General features: G+C 39.8%; 1 protein-coding gene across 1 annotated transcript in view; it reads left to right on the forward strand.

Annotated features, from left to right (window-relative positions):
• The window catches only part of Ttll7 (tubulin tyrosine ligase like 7), a 134,249-nt gene that overhangs the window by 85,639 nt on the left and 28,449 nt on the right, over positions 1-20,161 (forward strand). The window contains exons 18-20 of the mRNA XM_036189481.1: positions 478-612; positions 3,009-3,089; positions 19,069-19,229. Coding sequence (XP_036045374.1) covers positions 478-612; positions 3,009-3,089; positions 19,069-19,229 — 377 coding nt within the window. The remainder of the gene's footprint in view (positions 1-477; positions 613-3,008; positions 3,090-19,068; positions 19,230-20,161) is intronic.

The following is a 20,161-nucleotide window of genomic DNA, read 5'->3' on the forward strand; positions in this document are numbered from 1 at the left end:
CTAGTTCCAGGAAAATATAATAAAGCCACAGATTTTCTCAGTTGTTAGTTTCTACAGTTTATGCTGAATAAGGGATGTGATGTTAATTTAGTACACCAGAAAGCATTCTAAACAACACTGTACCTAGGCTCTATAAGTAGAATTTATCAGTTTTTAAACTATTCATCTAGATTCTTAAGAGCTATTTTTCCATACAATAAATGTGCTTGTGTCTATAGATGCCATTAAAACATTGCAAAACCAAGCCTTTTTAAAATGTTCATATTTAGTATTTATATCTTCAGCAAGATGAAATACAGCCAGGAGGAAACATAAAAATACCTTTGCAAATAATAGCCAATTTAGTGCTAAAAATTTTCAAATGTCTGTTTTAAAAATTTAAAAGTGCATAATTTTTACCTAGAAATACCTTTTAAATTATACTGACACAATGAAGTAAGACCCCCCTCCACATATCTGTATTCTTTCAAATTTAAGAATGAGTCTTTGCGGCAATTGAAAACAAAAGAACAGGAAGATGACCTCACAAGTCAGACCTTGTTTGTTCTCAAGGACATGAGGATCCGCTTTCCAGGGAAGTCAGATGCAGAGTCAGAGCTTCTGATAGAAGATGTGAGTATCTGATGCGTATACTATCCAAAGAGCATCAAAATGTATTTCCTGGGACTGGGGAGATGGTATCTATCAGTAAAATGCTTGCTGGGATGAGGTCTTGAGCTGGATCCCCAGCATGCACATAAGAACCTGGCATGGTGGCAAGCCCCTGTAATCTCAGTACCGTTAAGCAGAAGGCAGACAGGAGGATTCCTGGGATTTGATGGCAGCTACCCCAGGGTACCTGGTGAGCTCCAGGTCCCAGTGAGAGATTGGATGTCACAAACTCAAGATAATTGCTACTTGAGGAAAAGCATCCAGGACTGGCCTCTGCCATCCATGGGTGTGCATGTGCATGCAAAGCATGGACACATTTCAGCATACATGTGCGCTGGACACATGACTCCCATACATCTACACAAAAATGTATTTTCTGGTCGAATTGTGCTTAATTGCATAGGAAATGTAATCAGTGTTCCTTTTAGCCCCCAGAAACTTTATTCATTTTAGTTATTGGGAACATTTTTGTCAAAAAGTAAGGCTGTCAAGTGAGAATAATTAACATCAAATAACTGTTCTTCATGATCAAATATAAGGATAAACTTTTCTATATGAAAGCTTGCTAAGTTGCAGAAGTCTAAGGTGAGAGGAAATATGATGATGATAGCTGCACCCTGGTAGGTGGTGCCTGAAATATCAAGCATTGAAACAGTTTGGCTAAGTTATTTTCACTTCTGCCACCCAGTGGAGACTTTGGAAACGGCAGAGGTTTAGAGGCTCAGCTCCTAGCTTAGAAAGAAATCCGAGGCTACTGAAATGGTTTTGGTGGAAGAATAGTTCTTCACTTAAGGTTTCTTTTGTCCATCCAACATACTTTCTAAACGGCCATTCTTAGATCATTCACCAGCAGAGAACGCTGTTTGGAGTAGGGTGTGGGAGGGTGTGATTTTTTTTTTCCTTCTTCCCCAGAAGACACCATCTAGTGGTCATATGAAGAATAAAAACTGCAGCTTGCACTGGGTCCTTTGCGGTTCACTGCTTTATGAAGCAAGTGTATATAGAAATAATAGCAAAGCAAGAAAAAGTTTCCTTGCTGAAAAAATCCATAAGGGCATCGTAATTTTTTTATTAGATAATTATAGGAGAAGTATCCAAATGTTTTGCATTTTGTGGTCATATGGTTTTTCAAAAGTGGGAGTAGTATGTTGTTCGTGGAAGAGCTACCACTAGTTACATCAAAAGAAACTTTAGAATGAGTATAAGGCATTGTACTAGATATGTGTTTTACAGTTTTAAATTACACTTACTTCTTGTTCTTGTGTGCATGTGTGTGAGTGGACACATGCCATGGTGTGCATGTGGAGGCCAGAAGACAACTTTGAGAGGCAGTTATCTCCCACCATCATGCATGCCCCAGGGACTGAATTCCAGTTATCACACATGGTAGCAGGCGCCTTTGCCCACTGCACTGCATCACTGGCTGGATAAGCTTTGACATATCTTGATAGTGTTTATTTTTAAGAAAAGCCAGTAACTTTGCGCCAGATACATTGTTTTCTGTCTGATTTTCTGATCTATTTTATTTTAAAATTTATTCATTTTATTTGTATGAGTATTTTGCTTCCATGTATCTATGTGTACCACCTGCCTGCCCACTTCTCAGAGGTCAAAGAAGGCACCAGATCCCCTAGAACAGGAGCTACAGTTAGGTGCTACCAAATGGGTGCTGAGAATTAAACCCAGTTCCTCTTCAAGAAGAGCAAGTACTCTAACCACTGAGCTGTCACTGCAATGCGTTAAGGTTTATTTTTTTAATTAGAAAATGAGAGAGTAGAACTAAAATTTGTGACTAATGTGATTCTCCTATAAAGAAGATTGCTAGGCTTATACAATTAATGAAACATAATAATAATTAAATCAGACACTAGATTCTTTGCTGCATGTCTACTATTTTCCAGACTTGAATGTTTGCTGCAATATATATTACTAGAATATATATTGAGAAATTCTATAGATATACAGGTAATGCAAAGAAAGGGTTAGTAGAATCCTGACTGAATGTAGACTGACTTTTAATGTATTCTTTAATATTCTATTACCATGTGGGTAACATAGCAAGATGCAAAATCTATGGGTTGAATTTCTACTTAACGTGTGTGTCTACAGATTTCTGACTTTTATTCATTGAGTGATATTATTATTAGTGAAGAGGAAGAAAAGGCTTTGCATTTAGAACCTCTGGCTTGCTTAAGTCTTTGCAGGTATCTTTTTTTTTTATCAACAGTGGAGTTTTTATTATAAGTAGTCTCCTGGTACTTTCACCACACAAATTAATAGAATCTGTGCTAACACATTTATCTACTGCCTTTGGTGAGCATTCTAGATTAAATTTGTTAATATCTCTTCCTCAACAGATCATGGATAACTGGAAGCATTATAAAACAAAAGTTGCTTCATATTGGCTCATAAAATTGGACTCCACAAAACAACGGAAAGTGAGTGGCACCCAAAGATCACTTTGCCCTTTCTGTGTTCATTAAGCTAAAACATTTAGTCAAATTCATAACAATTTTATATGAGAACATGTATTTGCTTATGTCTTCAACAATGCTGTGTTAGACAAGGATTTAGATCATGGGGATAAAAAGTAAACTGAGAACAAATCAGTTTAGCTGTGCAGAAATCTGTGCATCAGTGTGTCAACAGAGGGAGGAGCAGAAACAAAGATCATGGAGTGGAAATCAGTTTGATGTGCGTATTTTCTTATTAACTTACACTTATGATAGTTTAATTACCACAGAGGCAATTTTCTTATCAACTTATACAGATGATAGTTTAATTACCTTGTAAAATCAACTTATTTTTGTTGGGAAAGTGCTGCAGTAGTGGTCAGGGGTGAGTTTGGATGGTGAGGCAGAGCTAGATGGACTGTAAAAAGACTGGGGTTCAGTTTTGCATATGGGGAGCCATTGGAAGAGCTTGAGGAGACATTTGTCATCTGGTTAGTAGTTTTAAAGGACTGAGATCTACTTGGGAGGAGTAAAGTTGAGACAGAGAGAGCGTGGCATGACCAGAGGAGAGAATGTCAGAAGGCTTCCAGGGTACCCGGGGCGAGAATGAGAGAGTAGTCAGCCATAGTGGTGACAGAATGGGTGGGTTCTGTCCTTTGTTGTGTGGGTCTAGAAGTATTTTATTGTATTTTGTGTGTATGTGTGTGTGCTTGAGTCTATATTTGTGCACCACATGCATCCAGGACTCCAGAGAGGTCAGAAGCTCGGTCTTATTCCCTGAAACTTAAGTTACAGACACCTGTGAACCTCCATGTGGGTGCTAGGAACCAATCCTGGGTCCTCTGCAAGAACAGGTGCTTGAAACTGCTGAGCACCTCTCCAGCCCCTTGTTTGGCTGTGTTTGGATCTTGGATATGTGATGTTGATGCGCTGATTAGATACCTAAGCGATTGTATATGTGATATAAGTGATGTACATATGAGTTTGAGAGCAGAACTGAGGTTGAGCATGAAGATAAGAAAAATTAAGAGTCTGTAAAGTATTTAAAGGAATGGGGCTAGATGGGACCACATAGAGAGCTTGTTAGAAAAGGCAGGAGTCTTCCGGGACTGAACTGACCTGAGTGTAGCAGTGTGAAAACAGTAAGAGCTGAGTGTCCCTGAAGCCAAGGGGAGTCGTCTTAACAACAGACTAATCGGCCATGGGCCGTGCTGGAAAAGGCTGCTAGGGGCTTGATGCAAGCTGTCATTTCGGGCAAACATGGAGGTTAGTGGTGACACAAATTTCGAGGAGTGGTAGGGAGCAAAACTTAGCTGGAAGGGGTTCAATTATTGAATCTCGAGGAGGGAAAATAAGGTCTAGCTGGTGCAGACAGTTTTCAAAGAGGGGAAAGGACAAAAGGAAATGGTGGTAGTGAGCAGAGAGTTTCATACTAGAGAGGGTGTGTTTCTGCTTTAAAGATAAAGACTCCTTTCAGCTGTGTGTTTATGAATCAATGACAGTGGCCTGGGAGAAGAACTGCCAGGGAGGGGCAATGCCCAGTTCCCCAGTTAGCTGAGGTTTGGTCTGGCCAAGAGCAGTGATTATAATCTGAGGGAAGACAAAGGGTCTCAGAAAGTGAGATCTGAGGAGAGAGCCAAAGGCATGTATCAGCTGCCAAGAAGAGCGGAAGCAGGTATTTTATCACAATGACAAAAAGTAACTAATACAATGATGTTTGTTGGTTGTTTTATAAGCAAATAAGGGAGCTTATTTCTTATTATTCACAGAATAAATTCCACCTAGGTTACAGTTTGATTATATAACATAGAAGAATATTAGGACCAAAGAGACACAGAAAGATGATTGTAAGTCATAGAGTGGGGAAACGTCTTAAAAAGACCTGACCAAGAGGGGTTAAAGGGAATCTTGAAAGATTTAGTTATATGAAGACTTAAAATCAGGTGTAGTGGCTCTTCTCTATAGCCCCAGCATTCAAGAAGCCAAGGCAGGAAGATTGTTGGGAGTCCCAGCCCAGCCTGGGTAATAACTGTGAAACCATATCTCAAAAAAATAATAAATCAATCAATAAATGAATAAAACCAAAGAAAAACATACAAATGGAAAAAAGCATCTTAGATCAAATTAAAGAAAGAGTGAAGGTGTTGAGCAGGCAGGGGTGGTTTGAGAGAGATAGATATTTAGTGCACATAAAATGAAAGATAACAGTGATAAACCAATGATTCTTACCAATCAATCAGCCAAAGACAAACCAGTCTACAAAAAAGTAACATGGCCAAGTGTATAAAAAGGCTATGTAAAGACGATTTAATGGATCTTCAAACAGCCAATTAGCATGTAAATAGATCCTTGGCCTCACTAATGATGAAGCGATAGCAAGTGGAAGCTATCGTATTGGCCAAAATGGATAAGATGGGTAATACACACCAGTACCCATGGGACTAGTGTGGCTAAGAGGGCCCTTGCCCTCTGAAGACAGTACAGTGGTCTAAGCCTTGCAACTCAGCAAAATAGTTTCTTGCCTTGTGTCCTGTAGATTTTCATCCAGAATAATAGGAAATGTTTCCATATGTCAACATTTATAACAGTGATATCTAGAAAAGCCAAATGCCAGAAGCAGCTTGCGTGGTTCACGGTGGATGGTTAAAAAGACCTGGTGCATCCATGGAGTTTAGGTGCATTTGATTGAAGACTATTCTAGAATCATATATGAGTAGAACATAGAATTCAAGCCTGTGACTTAAAACTGCTGGAACACCTAGTAAAAGAACAGAGACATTCCTTGTCATGGGGGATGGGCACAGCAAGCAGATGCAGCAGATGCAGCGCAGGGTCTCTGGGAAGCTGATGCCTTCTGCCGACTGGTCCTCCTTCTGAAATAGCTGGAGCCATTCAGGGTTCAGCGTAATCACTGGACCATGTTTGTGTTGGAACAGAGGGCGCCTTGGGATTGGGGTGGCCTTCATTTTTCATCTCACTTTCACCCATGTAGCCTGAATGGTGAGCTCCAATATTAGCAGCCAAGCGAGATAATAATTCCAGGCTGATATTTTGTGAGTTCAGCTCCTAGGAGCTTTCTGCAGGGGTGGGGAGAGTCTGTGTCTATGATGTCCAATGCCGTAGTTACTAGACACATAAGGCTATTGAATACTTGAAATGTGGCTACTGAGACCTTGGAATTGAATTTGTAGCTTAGTTTTAATTCATTTAAATGTGAAGGGCCAGCCATGTTTATTGACTTCTGCTTTTAACAGGGTAGGTCTAAACAGACAAGATGCTCTCTTCTAAATGGTCTTAGACAAAAAACAAAAAACAAAAGCAAAAACAAAAAAACTTATTTGTATCTTCTCACTTATGAATTTAGAGGGGCTGTGAGAGGACCCAGTGAAGTTTCCTTTTGACACTGTCCTAAAAAGATACCCTATATTAAAGAAATAAGTTACAAGCAATACACATTGTACCATTTTAATCTACTAATGAGTATATTACTCCAAAATTAATCAGTCTGTCTATCTATCTATCTATCTATCTATCTATCTATCTATCTATCTATCTGGCACCAGCTTTTTTAAAAAAGTAGCCATGTAGTGGCATACCTTGTACTCCCAACATTGAAGAGGAAAAGGCAGCTGAACTATGTATGTGAGGCTAGCCTTGTGTACACAGTAAGCTCCAGGACAGCCAAGATTTTGTAGTGAGATCTCATTTCAAGGAGCCCCCTTTTGTTTGGACTCTGTGCCAAATTATGATAACTCATTTCTACAGGACAGCTTAACTGAACCAAGAGAAGAGAAGAAGAGAAGTGATGCCATTCACTGTCATTTCTCCCATTTCTTTTATGTATTTTTTATATTTTTCAAGGTACAATGATCTTTTTACAAGTGGATGGATGGCTGGGAGATATGGACATGTCTGTGGGAAACAGGTTGGTTAAATATCAGGGATGTGGGTTGTCTCCATGTCCTAAGGAAGTAAGGAAAGGTTATGGAACAGGGCTTTGAGCCTAGGACTTTAATCTCAGCTACTGGGGCAGGAGAGTCACAAGTTCAAGTCCAACCTAATCTTTGGAGTGAGTTCAAAGCTAACCTGGATAATTTAGTAAAGAACCTACCTCAAAATAAATACAGAGTGGGCTGAGGAATGTAGCTGAGATGCTTGCCTGGCATGTGCACCAAGTCCTGGGTTCAATCTCTGGTACCACAAGCAAGCAAACAATGAAAGAAAATAGAAAATTGGAAGTTAGGGGGGGAAAAAAAGAGGCAATAAAGACTTCTAACACTGAACACCTTCCTCCTACTCCAATACACCATTCTTCAGGACATCCCTTTATGTCTTCTTCATGTCACCTATCTGATCCCCCACAACCAGAAATTGTCTTTCCCTGTTTGACATTTCAGGGCATTTGTGATTGTATTCTATACACTGTGAGAGATTTATGAATTTTAAAGAACGCTTTAAGCCCAAGGTTCTATCAGCCTCCTGCCTGAGGTCCTTTGGTTCTACCTGGAGGGACTTTGCATAGGACAGGGAAACTTCTGCCAGTGCTGGATGGTCCTGGCAAGTGCCACAGCCCTAGGGAGGGATGAGTGGGCCATGAGATTGACAGCTTCAGTTCTTTAGAGGCCAGGGATACAAGGGCCTAGGCCCTCAGTTTGGAGGCCTTTGCCTCTGGGCTCTAAGCACCTGTGGACTGGCGCTCGGCAGCCTTTGCAATCCTCAGTTTTGAGCATCACTGCCTGTCCTGCTTCTCTAGCCCTAGCATCTCAAGGAGAGATGGTTCCCTCTAATCTGTCTCAAAGTGAGTAAGTCTCCCTGGGAGTCACTGGCAGGAGATGTGCGATACACATATGTTAAGCCAGTTCAATTCTAGACTCAATTTTTGCGTTTGCTTGCCAGCAAGCTAGCATCTGTCTATATCCTCCTTTCTTAGTTACTTGGTATTTATGTGAATGCAGCAACACATGAAATGGTACTTTGTGTTTTGCATGTGATGTAAGAATGCCTGACAAATATGGTATGAGCATATGCTGTACTTGGATAGTATACAGTCTGTGAGTAGAAAGGATTATTTCACACATTTAAGGGTCATGCTTACTGGGATTTGAAATTTTAAAGTAACTATAAACTCTTGCTTATGAATTTACTAGCACATGCATATGCCATGACATCATCTCTCTCATGACACTTTACTGTAAGAATGCTTGTGTGCTCTTCAGTTAAGAATTGCTTAGAGGCTATTCTTGGGAATGAAAAGGCAGTACAGTACCAATGTGAGGTCCAGGATCTTTTTTTCAATTTATACATCTTCTACCCTCTTTTTGAGCTCCCATTTTGCTTCTTCCTTTGGCCATATGCCATCTGAAGGTATTGTACTTCCTGTGTACTTTAAGACATAATAAGAAACCCATTACCCCCAAAGCCTGCTAATAATGTCTCATAGTTTGTGCTGGCTCAACACTTACAGTCATTCTACTACATGGCTAATTTAATAGACAATTCTGTTTGGGGCTGAAGAATTCATGTCTTGGATTTTGGCACTCAAATAATAAAAAGGGCTGATATTAATTAGAGAGAAACCGGTCTTGCCAAGAGGCCCGGGATGCGGCTGAGAACTGCCTGACAGAGGGAAGCTCTCGGAGGCACTGGAACCCACACGTGCAGCTCCTTGCCAGCAGGTCTTCTTGCTGTGGTCATGGTTACAGCAACCCTCTTTTTTCTTCTTCACCTATTCTGTTCCTGGAGAGGCTTTCTTCTGACAGACTCAGCTTCCTCAGAATAGTGAGGGGTGAGGCCACCTGGGAAGAGGGCGGGGGGGGGGGGGGGGGGAGGCTCTCAGCAGCTGTCATTCCCTGAAGGCATTGTTCTACTGCAGGATGGCTTTCAGCGATCTCTCCCATAAGTCTTTGTTTGGCGCTAAGTTCTAAATTGTGTAGAACTTTACATCTTTGTAAAAGTAGCTGTGCCAAATTGATAGCTCTTCCACCGATATTGGTGAAAAGAAGTGTGGACAAACACACCCATGAACACAGTTCATCACAGCAGCCAACAAGGGAGGTACTGAGTTTCATTGTAAACAAAGACTTATTGTTTTAATTGAATTTTTAAACATTTCTTCTGCTTAATCCTGAGTATGGAAATTAATTTACCTGAAATGTTTAAAAGTTACCTCAGGCAGGAATAAAAGTGTTGAATTATCATGTTAAGGATCATTAGGACATATAACATGACTGATTTATCTATATTATAAATTTGGTATATAAATAATTTTTCTCCATCTTGTCTCTATTGCAAGTTTATTTCCAATGACATCAGAAGTGGAATGAATAACAAATGACTGACTAAACTATGTTCTTTTGATAAGGAGCGAGCTAATATAACAAGCCAAAGTACATTGAAAAGCAAGCTTTATATGGAGAATGAGAGTCAGTGTGAGGAGGTGGAAAGAGACCCTGGGCTTAGGGAAGTATGGATTTGGGTTTGGTATGCTTCTACTCTTACTCCTGAGTGGCTTATTAGACCTTCTCTGAGATTTGTAGCTCTAGGCACTGGACAGTTCTTGTGAGAAAGTGAAACTCTGTATGCACTTGAACCTGTGTATGGAATTCTGTGTAGAATGTTATGGCCTGGTGACTTACCATGTTGATCTGTGTCTAATCTGGTGTTATTTCCTTATAAAGCTAGAAAATATATCCAAGACAAGAAATATAGAAATGTAAGGCAGACATGGAATGTAGAGTCAGATGTTATAAAATGTTACCCATTTAGAAAACCAAAGGTTTAATTAACATATTAGAATTTGATTAATCAGATGCATCATTCTTTCAGCTGTGATAATAGTCAATCATCACTGGAGAGCTCTGCCACTTTATTCCACTGGGAGGCAGTTGCTAAGCAGGGATAATTAGAAGTGAAGGAGGTTTCCATGGGGAACACCTAAGATGATAATGGGGAGGGATCTGAAGGAGGCAGGGGTGGGGTGGGGGAGAGACGAGGGGAGAGGACTTCAGCTGGAGTGCAGGTCAGACGCATGTGAACAAAAGTGGCTGGATCAGATGGAAATCACCTCAAGTTTAAGCTAATCCAGTTTTGGCCAGGCTGATGGAGAGGGTAGACAAAACTGCATGGTGGAAGGTTGGCTCTGGGCAGGAGGGCAGGGCTTTGTCCCAGCCATGCTCACTCAGTTCTTGGCTTGGAGCAGCCTAGGTAGCACATAGGCAGTAGTTGACTACACAGGTGATTCTAAATGGGAAAGCATCAGATGAAACAGGTTTATCCAAGTTGCCTGTATCCATGGCTGTCACCCAGGTTATGTGTTGATTTAATTTGACAAGCATTTATTGATTGCCAGTTTTATCTATGAACTCTGCTAGGTGCTGTTGGGGCTATGAAAATTCACTCATTTTCTCATTTCAGCATGAATTCTGAAGATACTCTGGAGGGTTTGGCACATCCTAAGTGTTTGTACTTCCTTTGTGAGGCCATTGTGGAAGGTCTTATTCATCCCACTTTTTGGTTGCGGGACACTGACATTGTTGACGGTTCATTAGAGTGCAGTGAATTTCAGAACTTAGCTTGCTAGACACAGAGACTCCACATGCTTTCCCTGAGTGTGTGTGTGTGTGTGTGTGTGTGTGTACATGTATGTATTTTCTTGGAAAATGAAATTACTTGCCTTTCTTCATGTTTTCCTTAATGGGTATAAAATACAATGGGTATAAAATATACATTGAATTCCTGGAGCTCAGTGGGTGGGGAGTCCTCAGTGGGTCAAGATGGGAATAGTTAGTCTTACTTAACATCAGGTTGTGGTAAACCTGCAGTTACGCAGCCTAGCTTTCTGCCCAGAGCTATGCTTCAGACATTCTGTAAGGAATATATACGAAGCATGAGTATGCTGCTTTGTTGATGGGCTGTGAAGAATGCCCAATTTGCTGAAGAGCACATTCTCCATTGCCACATCTAGGCACAAAGGAAGATGGGGGGTAGAGAGAAATCAGTCATGTCATATTCTATTTGCATTTGTTTTAGAGTTTCTAATAGACCCTTGTTTATTAGCACTTCTTGGTAGCAAATTTGTTTTCACACCTACCTTAGCTGCTGCTGCTTTTGCATGTGTTTTGGAGCTGCTGTTTCCCATCTCTTTTTCATTTGGGCTGACAGGATGCTGTTCTTAGTGGTTCATTTCGTGTCAGCAAATATGCCTTTACCCTATAGCCACAGTGGCTGCACGCATCATTAGTGCAGCACACAGTGATTTTAATGTTGCTTCGAAACCATCTTCACCTCTTGCCATTATTTTAATTTAGGACCAACTGCTCAGCCATATGGGGCAGTTTGTCACTCAACATCTGTACTTGCAAAAATATGTATTTGTCTGTGTGTTTTATGCCTTCAGATGTGCTATATTTCATACAAAGACAAAGCTTTTCATTTTATTAATGTCACCATTCACTGAATCTTCCATTTACTTTTCCCTCAGAGAGCTTAATGTTGGATTGGGATGCTTGGAAAAGTCATTTTACAAATAAATGATACTTACATTCTATAGGTTAGCTGTTCTTGGGCCCACAGATAAGCACAAGGACACCTTTATGGTCATTTATTATTATACTTTACAAATGATTCAGCATCTGGGCTGGGGGTATAACATGGTGGGTAGAGGCTTGCCTAGCATGCACAAAGCTCTAGGTTCGATCCCCAGCTGGACATGATATCACGTGCTTGTAATCTCAGCACTCGGGCAGTGGAGGCAGGAGGATCATAAGTTCACTGTTATCCTCAGCTCTATAACAAGTTTAAGGCCACTGTGGCATACAGGAGGTCCCACTTCTCACAACAAACTAACAAAAAACCCTCTTTAGCTTCTATCTATTGTTGTATAACAAGGTCATACCAGGAATCTAAAAGTAAATCACTAACTGAATAAGCAATAGGTTTTCTCTCATCCCAGTATGGGTCTGATTTCTGGTCTGCATGCCCTCTGCCTTCCTGTGGGTAGTTTGCTAATGATGCAACTATCCTTGCCTTGTCCTCCAAGCCTTTAAGAAATCCATTCCAAACCCAATGGGCACAAAAGACAAGAAGGAGGTGTCTAGTGCCCTTGGCTGTACAGTGACTCCACCTATCTTCCCAAGCATCACTGTTTTAGAATAGGTTGGAATCTAAGAAGAGATAGTCAGGGTTTGTCTCCCAGGCTTCTGCTGTTGGCCTTTGAGAAGACAAAACTGTGTGGCAGTGTTGGGAGAGGCTGAGACCTGAGTGTTCTGTCATCTTATAGAAGTTGCTTTCTGTTCTGGACCTGATTTGTCACTTAAAAGATCCAAAATGTTTTAGCAACTTGAAAGTTTACCTAATCATTGGATGGCAAAGCTTAACATTTGAACTCAGTTGCTGACCATGATCTGATAGGAAATAACATTATCTCTATATCCTGCTTTCAATATTTTAATCTTTTCCTATAGAAATATTAATATATGTGATCATGTACTCTAGCCTCAGAGGTTTTGGAAAGGGGCCATGGACCAGCAGTGCTTATGTTATGTTTTTGTTTTGAGATTTAAGGACTTAATATATTCAGACATGCGTAGAATAAATCTAAGCTCTAGTTTTTAACCTCATCTGCATAGGTTTCACTTCATAAGCAGTCGGTAAGTGGTAGACCTTGTCCTAAGCCTTTGGGGACATGTATGACTGGGCAGGGCATCGATTCTGTTATTAATTAGATGGGAAGTTAAAATCAGGTGACTGGTAGAAGAAAATCTGTTCACTGAGGGACCCTGCAGTGGGTTAGTGGAAAGTAGGCTGTTCCTAGCAAGTGATGCTGTCTTAAGATACAGAATTCCCCAGGTGAACATGCACACACTGTTAGCAAAGAGCTTGTTTGAGGTTTCAGAATTACAAAGAGGAAACATTTGGGTTCTTTAAACTATCGAAGTGGATCCTTCTAACGCATCCCCTCTCCTAAGACCAAAGCTTGCCTTCAGAGGAGGCTTCTTGAAAACAGAAAACAAGGAGAATCCAAGGGGAATCAGAGCTCCTCATGATGATCTGTGGAAAGGAGCAAGCATCTACATTGACCAGATGTCACCTAACTCCCCCACATGGGGAAAGCTCTCCGGAGCTGTGGGGCTTGCACAGTAGTTGTCATGACTGAAGATTTTCCCCAGGTCCATATTGGTGGGGAGTGCTAGTTGTAGAATGGAGGCTTTCTCTAAGTCTGTGTCCCTCGCTTACAGGTATATGTGGGTTAGGATATGAGACTATCATGCTCTTAAATTTTCCCTGAGTCTAAGAATAAAATACATGTAGACTCTTGAACCAGAGAGTCTCTTAAATAGTATGCTTTGCACAATGCTTGGCACAGGGCAGACACTGGTTATCCTTCTGTCTCGTTCTTGTAAATCACATGTGGTCACCAGGGGGTATATTTAAAGAGGAAGGAATAAATACATCCTAATCTCAAATTCCTTTTTATTTGAAAGATAAATGTCTCTTATAATATAATGTAAAAACTAGTTGCTTAGGGTAATGTTTAAATCCTGAGTATTAATAGAATTGTTTAATTCTATTATTTTATATAACTCATTTATTCTTGAGATTAACTTATGATAACCTGTACTTGGCTACTTTTTTATTCTTTCATTCTTGAATTATGATTTTTGGCCCATTATATTACTCACTAATACATTGTGACAGAAAGTAGAAAAGAAAATTGAGAAATGATTTAAATTTTTATCATGTTTTCTGCTACTGTTCATTCTTACATTGCACCAATCATGAGTCCTGCTTTCTACATTAAATATTGCAAAGCATTAAATGAATAGCTTAAATGAAATTTAAAATAGCATAAATTAAATTGATGCCTGATATGAATATTATATCAGTATTTTTGTGAATTATTCATATGAGAGTGTTTTTTTAAATCTTCTTTGTAATTAAGGAGTCATTATCCAGGATAGCATCTATCATTATCTCTCTTCTGTTCTCTGTGCTTGCTGACACACCTCAACATACTGCAGGATGTGCATTTCTGTCCCTACGTCACAATAATAGACCAGGATGAAGGGAAGTGAAGCCACAGTGCGGCTCACACACTTTGCTGTGAGGAGCTGTAGCTGGTGTGGTATTCTGCCAGAAAGAACAATATTAGTTTAAAAATGGGTTTTACCAAATTGAGTTTTAAATGGGTGTTTGCTTGAAATTGAACTTGATCATGAGCAGTCAATATCATTTAATATTTAGCAAATGCCTAGAGAAACAAATGATTCTTGCTCCTCTTTCCAATTACTGTTTATTCCTGTAGACAGCAATTGTGTCTTCAATAGTCTCCATGTACTTGTGAAAACAAGTGCTCAAAAAGTTCAGAAGAAGGTAATAGATCCTCTGCCACCAGACTTCAGGGGGTTGTGAGCTGCCTGCCTGGGTGCCTGGAACTCTGGTCCTCTGCAAGAGAAGCAAGCCCTCTTAACCGCTGAGTCCTCTCTGCAGCACCCTCTTTTTACCCCTATTTTATCTTTAGCTTTCATTTTTATGGGCAATATTCATACATTGATAAAGCAAAATGTTAAGGGAAAAAACTAATCATTGAACTTAAGTGAGAATGGTTGTGTTTGTTGATATCTCTTCTTTATAACACTTTGTTGGAAATAGATATGCACATTGCTTAGGAGTCTAGCACCTGATTATTTTTTTTGAAAAGCTTTTTGCATATTTCTTAGGGCCTCTTGAGTCTCATTTGTTCAGGTTGATTACAATACTTGTTTTGCAGTAGTCTCCTCATCAGTCTATGGATGGCCTGTGCTTTTATTTCACGTTTGTGAATCCAACACCTACAGCAACCCCTGAACCCACTGCCCCATCTCAATGGGGATCTGCTCCTCACATTGACAACACTGTGAGGCTGTGGATGTGTGTGTGTGTGTGTGTGTGTGTGTGTGTGTGTGTGTGTGTGTGTATGTTATTTATTGTATGCATCCTAGTGGGGACCAGAGGTCAACATTAGCAGTCTTCCTTGATTTCTCTCCAGCTTATTTTTTCTTATTAATTTTTCATTTGCTCTTATTATGTGTGTGTTTGGGGGATGCATAGCTGTTGTGAACACATGGAGCTCAGAGAGAAGCCTTGTGGAGGTGGTTCTTTGCTTCTACTTTCACAAGTGAGCTGGGGAGTGAACATAGGTCAGCAGACTTTCATTGCTGAGTGACAAGCACCTTTATCTGCTGAGCCATCCACCCTGCCCCCAACTCATGTTTTTGAGATGGATCCTCTCACTGAACCCAGAGGACAGGCCAGTGTGGAAAATGATAACAGATTTAAGAGCTGATAACAAGGTAATTCAGCCAATGGGCTCTTTCAGGCTGAAGAGTTGGTGAGGTAAGAGGTGGTGGCTGTGGCTTGCTCTTCTTCTCTGACCTTTCAGCTTTCACCCTGACATCTGGCTCTGGGTTTTTATTAAGACCAATAAGGATTTGTGCAACATCTGACATCTAACTTTGGGAGCACGAATTCATGAAAAAACCACTTGCCTGTGACTTTGCAGCCACCGGCTCAGGCCAGAGCTGCATGTGGCCAGAATCTCCACCCAACCTGGGCTGGAGTCCCTACCCTGCCAGCTAAGTTTCTGTTGAAGCCTCTCTGCAGCAAACTTCATAGACTTTTGGGCTCCAAAAGCCACAGGAGTTAGCTGCTTTTGAATATTTCCTTGTGCAGACAGCTGGCTCTTTCACTTTTCCCTCTCACAGTGGGTTGTGGCTTTCACTGGACCCCCTCCTTGGGTGGCTGCCACATTAGGCAACTGCCTCACTTCACTGTCATCTGAATCATCATTAGTAGCAGATTTGGTGAGTCAGTTGGGATTTCTTAAAGAGGAGAATTATTTTAAAAAATGAGAGATAGTTTTTTTCCCCACATTAAAAAAATGGGAAACACTATTACAATGGAAGGAGTTTGGTCTCTGTTTCATAATATATTCAATGGTCTGAAAATGGAACAATTAAATGAGAGGGTAATTAATGTTGATGGGATTTATGTAATGTCAATTATAAATATTACTTGTTTGATCATTTCTGTTTTATCATTAAAAAAGTTGGTTAATGTGAGTGCCAAGATAAAAGTTTTAGAAAAACTTGTTAAAACAGATCATAGAAATATTCAGAACCAGACAGAGGAATTTAAAGGAGAACCAATTTCAACATTGCATTATAAGGTTCAGAGAAACAGTCTAAGGCTTTCAAACAGTCAATCTTAATTTATCCAGGAACCTTACAGGATCTACCAAATGATAGAATCCTCAAGGGTGTTTAAGAGCTGAATGGACTCCTGTGCAAATGTTAGACTTGAGGAGATTCAAGGAAGCAATAGTCTCATATGGCATGCACTCACCTTTTGTGAAGCAGATGTTAAACTGGTGGTCAATTTGTGATAGAATTATCCCTCAAGACTGGAAAGAGTTGGTTATAGCAGTATTAGAGGCTGGTCCCCAACTACAATGGAGGACCTGGTAGAAGGATGAGGCTAAGACTATTGAACAATGGAGTAGGGCTAGAATATTGAAATTTGCTGAGATCAATGTCTTGGAGAGGGCGATTATGCTGATCTACAAAGATAATCTTTATATGATGGTCACACGCTGGCTTTATGCTACATAGCACCCTTGAAAGCTTGGGACAGAATTGAAGAAGTAGGAAAGAAAATCAAGTCATTTACAAAAGTTATACAGGACCCAAAAGAAACTTCCACTGATTTCTTACAAAGACTGACTTCAGCAGTAAATAGAATGATACCAAATTCAGATACTAGACAAATAATAATTGAATCTCTGGCTTTTGAAAATGCTAATGCACAATGCAAAAGGATAATTAGGCCATTAAAGGTAAGATCAACACCCTTGGAGGAATGGATCTGAGATACAATCAGTATTGAATCTCATGATCATGATGATGCTTGGATAGGAGAGGTGATTTCCAGAGGTTTGAAGAAAAATCTTAATGTCAAAAGTTTCAATTGTGGTAAACAAGGTCACCTGAAAATGGACTTTAAACAGGGTGTTCCTAGAAACAATATTTTTTTTTGTAAGGAATAATCCCAACAGAATGCTCCTCCCTTCTGGATTATGTAGAAGGGATGGCAAAGGCAGACATTGGACTAATGAATGTAGATCAACAAGGAATAGACAAGGTAGTCCTTTGCCTTTGTGGTAGGGAAACTCCCTGAGGGGCCTCTCACAGGACCCCATGTCAAATTCCATTCAGTCTTTCCTGTCATCATAGAGGACACTCCTTCCCAGAGCAATTAAAGAACCTAATGCCTATTGAAAAAAACAAAAACAAAAACAAACACAAAAACAAAAACATACTTCTGGATGACAGAACAGCTACAGAAGAGAGACCAAAAAATTCAAGAGAAACCATAAGTGAAATTTTTGGCAAACTTCTATAAGTGAATAAAGACTAATATGAGTAAATGATGTTTTCATTGAAGGTCTTGTAGAAATTGATGTAGATATAACAATAATTGCACCAGAAACTTGGCATCCAAATTTGCCTCTTCAGGAGGTAAATATTCAGCTTTTAGGGACTGGAGCATTATCTCAAGTGAAACAGAGTGTGAGATGGGTTGAATGTATAGGGCTAGAAGACAGAGAGGAAAATTAGAGCCATATGTCGCTAATATATCCATGAATTTATGGGAATGTGATTTGTTACAGCAATGGAATACCCTGATTAACTTTCCTCCAATCTCAGAAACAAACCATGAACTAACATATGTTTCTGGGAAAAATATTAGAAGGTATTATAAAGTGCAGTCACTGTTCATTCAGCTTGTACAAGGAGAGGGCACAATAGCTGCTGATCTTTCAAAGACACCAACAACTCTACCTTTAAAATGGTTAACAGACAAGCCTGTATGTGTTAAGCAATGGCCTTTAACAACAGAGAAACTGCAGACCTTAGAACAGCTTGTACAAGAGCATTAAATGTTCAGCATGTTGAAGAATCAACCAGTACTTGGAATTCTTCTGCATTTGTTATTAAAAAGAAATCAGATAAATGGAGAATGATAACAGATCTAAGAGCAATTAACAGGGTAATTCATTCAATGGGCTCTTTCAGGCTGAGGAGTTGGTGAGGTAAGAGGTGGTGGCTATAGCTTGCTCTTGTTCTCTGACCTTTCAACTTTCACCCTAATATCTGGCTATGGGTTTTTATTAAGACTAATTACAATTCATGCAACACCAGTGATCTTCAGGAATCTGCCTGTCCTGCCTCTCAATTAATGAGATCACAAATGTGCTATGGTGTCTGTCTCTGCCTTTAGGATATTTCTAATGAATCCCTGTTCTTTATAATAATATGATCATGATGTCATACAACTTAAATTTTTTATTACTTAGGGTCTGAAAGATATTTACCCATTGACATTTGAATGGTTTATTTTTTAACATTTCAATTCTTCTAGAGTTGGAATTTGTGGTTTGAGTGAACTAAGGGTTCAACTTCATGTGATCTTTTTCATAAAGCAAATTTTTTTGAAAGATCTCCACTTGTCTTGGTACTCTCTTCTTACTCAAGCAGCATCACTGATCAACAGACTTTCACAAGTGCATTGGTCTATGTTTCTGTTTCTCATCTTCCTTTCTCTTATGGTTTCCCTCTTCTTCCTCCCCTCCCCCCTCTCCTCCCCTCTCCCTTCCTGTCCTTTCTCTTGCCCCTCCCCTCCCCTCCTCTCTCCACACACACATTCATCTCTTACATTTAAGCCCGCATGGTGGTACATACCCATAATGTGAGCATTGGGAGGTTGAAGCAAGTGACTCAGGAACTCAAAGCCAGCTTCAGTGATATAATAAAGTCTGGATCAGCCTGGGCTACAGGAGGTGACGCACACCTTTCTTTGATAAGAAATATCTTCGAACTTAAGATTCATGTATGCATATGTAGATTTTAAGTACTTGTTTTTCCATTAGGTTTTAGACATAGTAAAATCCAGTGTCCGTACAGTTCTTCCAAGGATCTGGAGGGTCCCCGATGCTGAAGAAGTGGCTTTATACCGGATTTTCAACCGGGTGTTTAATCGCTTACTCTGGAGTCATGGCCAAGGTCTATGGAGTTGTTTCTGTGATTCAGGGTAAGTTGAAGTCATTTAATTCTCTGTTACTACAATTCTAAATGTTTTACTATTAGCTATATAGGCAGACAAAGGACATGGTCAAATATCTTTATAATACTCTTTTAAAACAGCCTGGTCTCCAAAGCAAGTTCCAGGAAAGGCACAAAGCTACACAGAGAAACCCTGTCTTGAAAAAACAAAACAAAACAAAAAAATAAAATCTGAATTTTTATTGCATATAATTATAGTACTCAAGTATAACTTACATCAATTAAGTTGATTTGTGTAAGTCGATAGTGAACTCTGGGCTCAATGAAAGACCTTTTTTCCAAAAATAAGGTAGAGCAAAATCAAGAAATCAAAATCAAGTTTGGTGGAGGGACCCAACATCAAACTCTTCTTCCCATGCACATATGTGCATGCATACAGAATATACATACCACACCATGCATACACACATACCAACAGACTTATGCACACACATTGCACACACAGACACACACACACACATACATACATATACTGCACACATACACACAAACACACATACTTATACATACATGAGCAATAAAAGAGATTTCTGGGCAGTCTTGACTCCAGTGTTTCATTTATTTATTTTATTTTATTATAAAGATCATTGCGTAAACTGTAGTGATTTCCCTCATCTATCATCAGAATCTAAACTTGTCTACAGACACAGGCTGTCTACCACACTCATTCTACCTTCTTTGGTCTTTTCTTTCATTACTCTTCTGTTTGGTACATATTCCAGAAAAACTATCATTTTTCAAATATCTTAAAAATCTGTCCATTCTGCATGATTTGAGCCCCATGTAGAGGCCCAGAGAACACTTATCTCTGTTGTAAAATCTTAACATACTATTCTGCTCTGGGACTCCGAGTCATTTGTGCCTTTTGCAGAGCCCTTCTCAGCACTATGTGCTTTCCCT

This window comes from Onychomys torridus, chromosome 6 (genome assembly GCF_903995425.1).
Source record: "Onychomys torridus chromosome 6, mOncTor1.1, whole genome shotgun sequence".
In the NCBI taxonomy this organism is placed as follows: domain Eukaryota; kingdom Metazoa; phylum Chordata; class Mammalia; order Rodentia; family Cricetidae; genus Onychomys; species Onychomys torridus.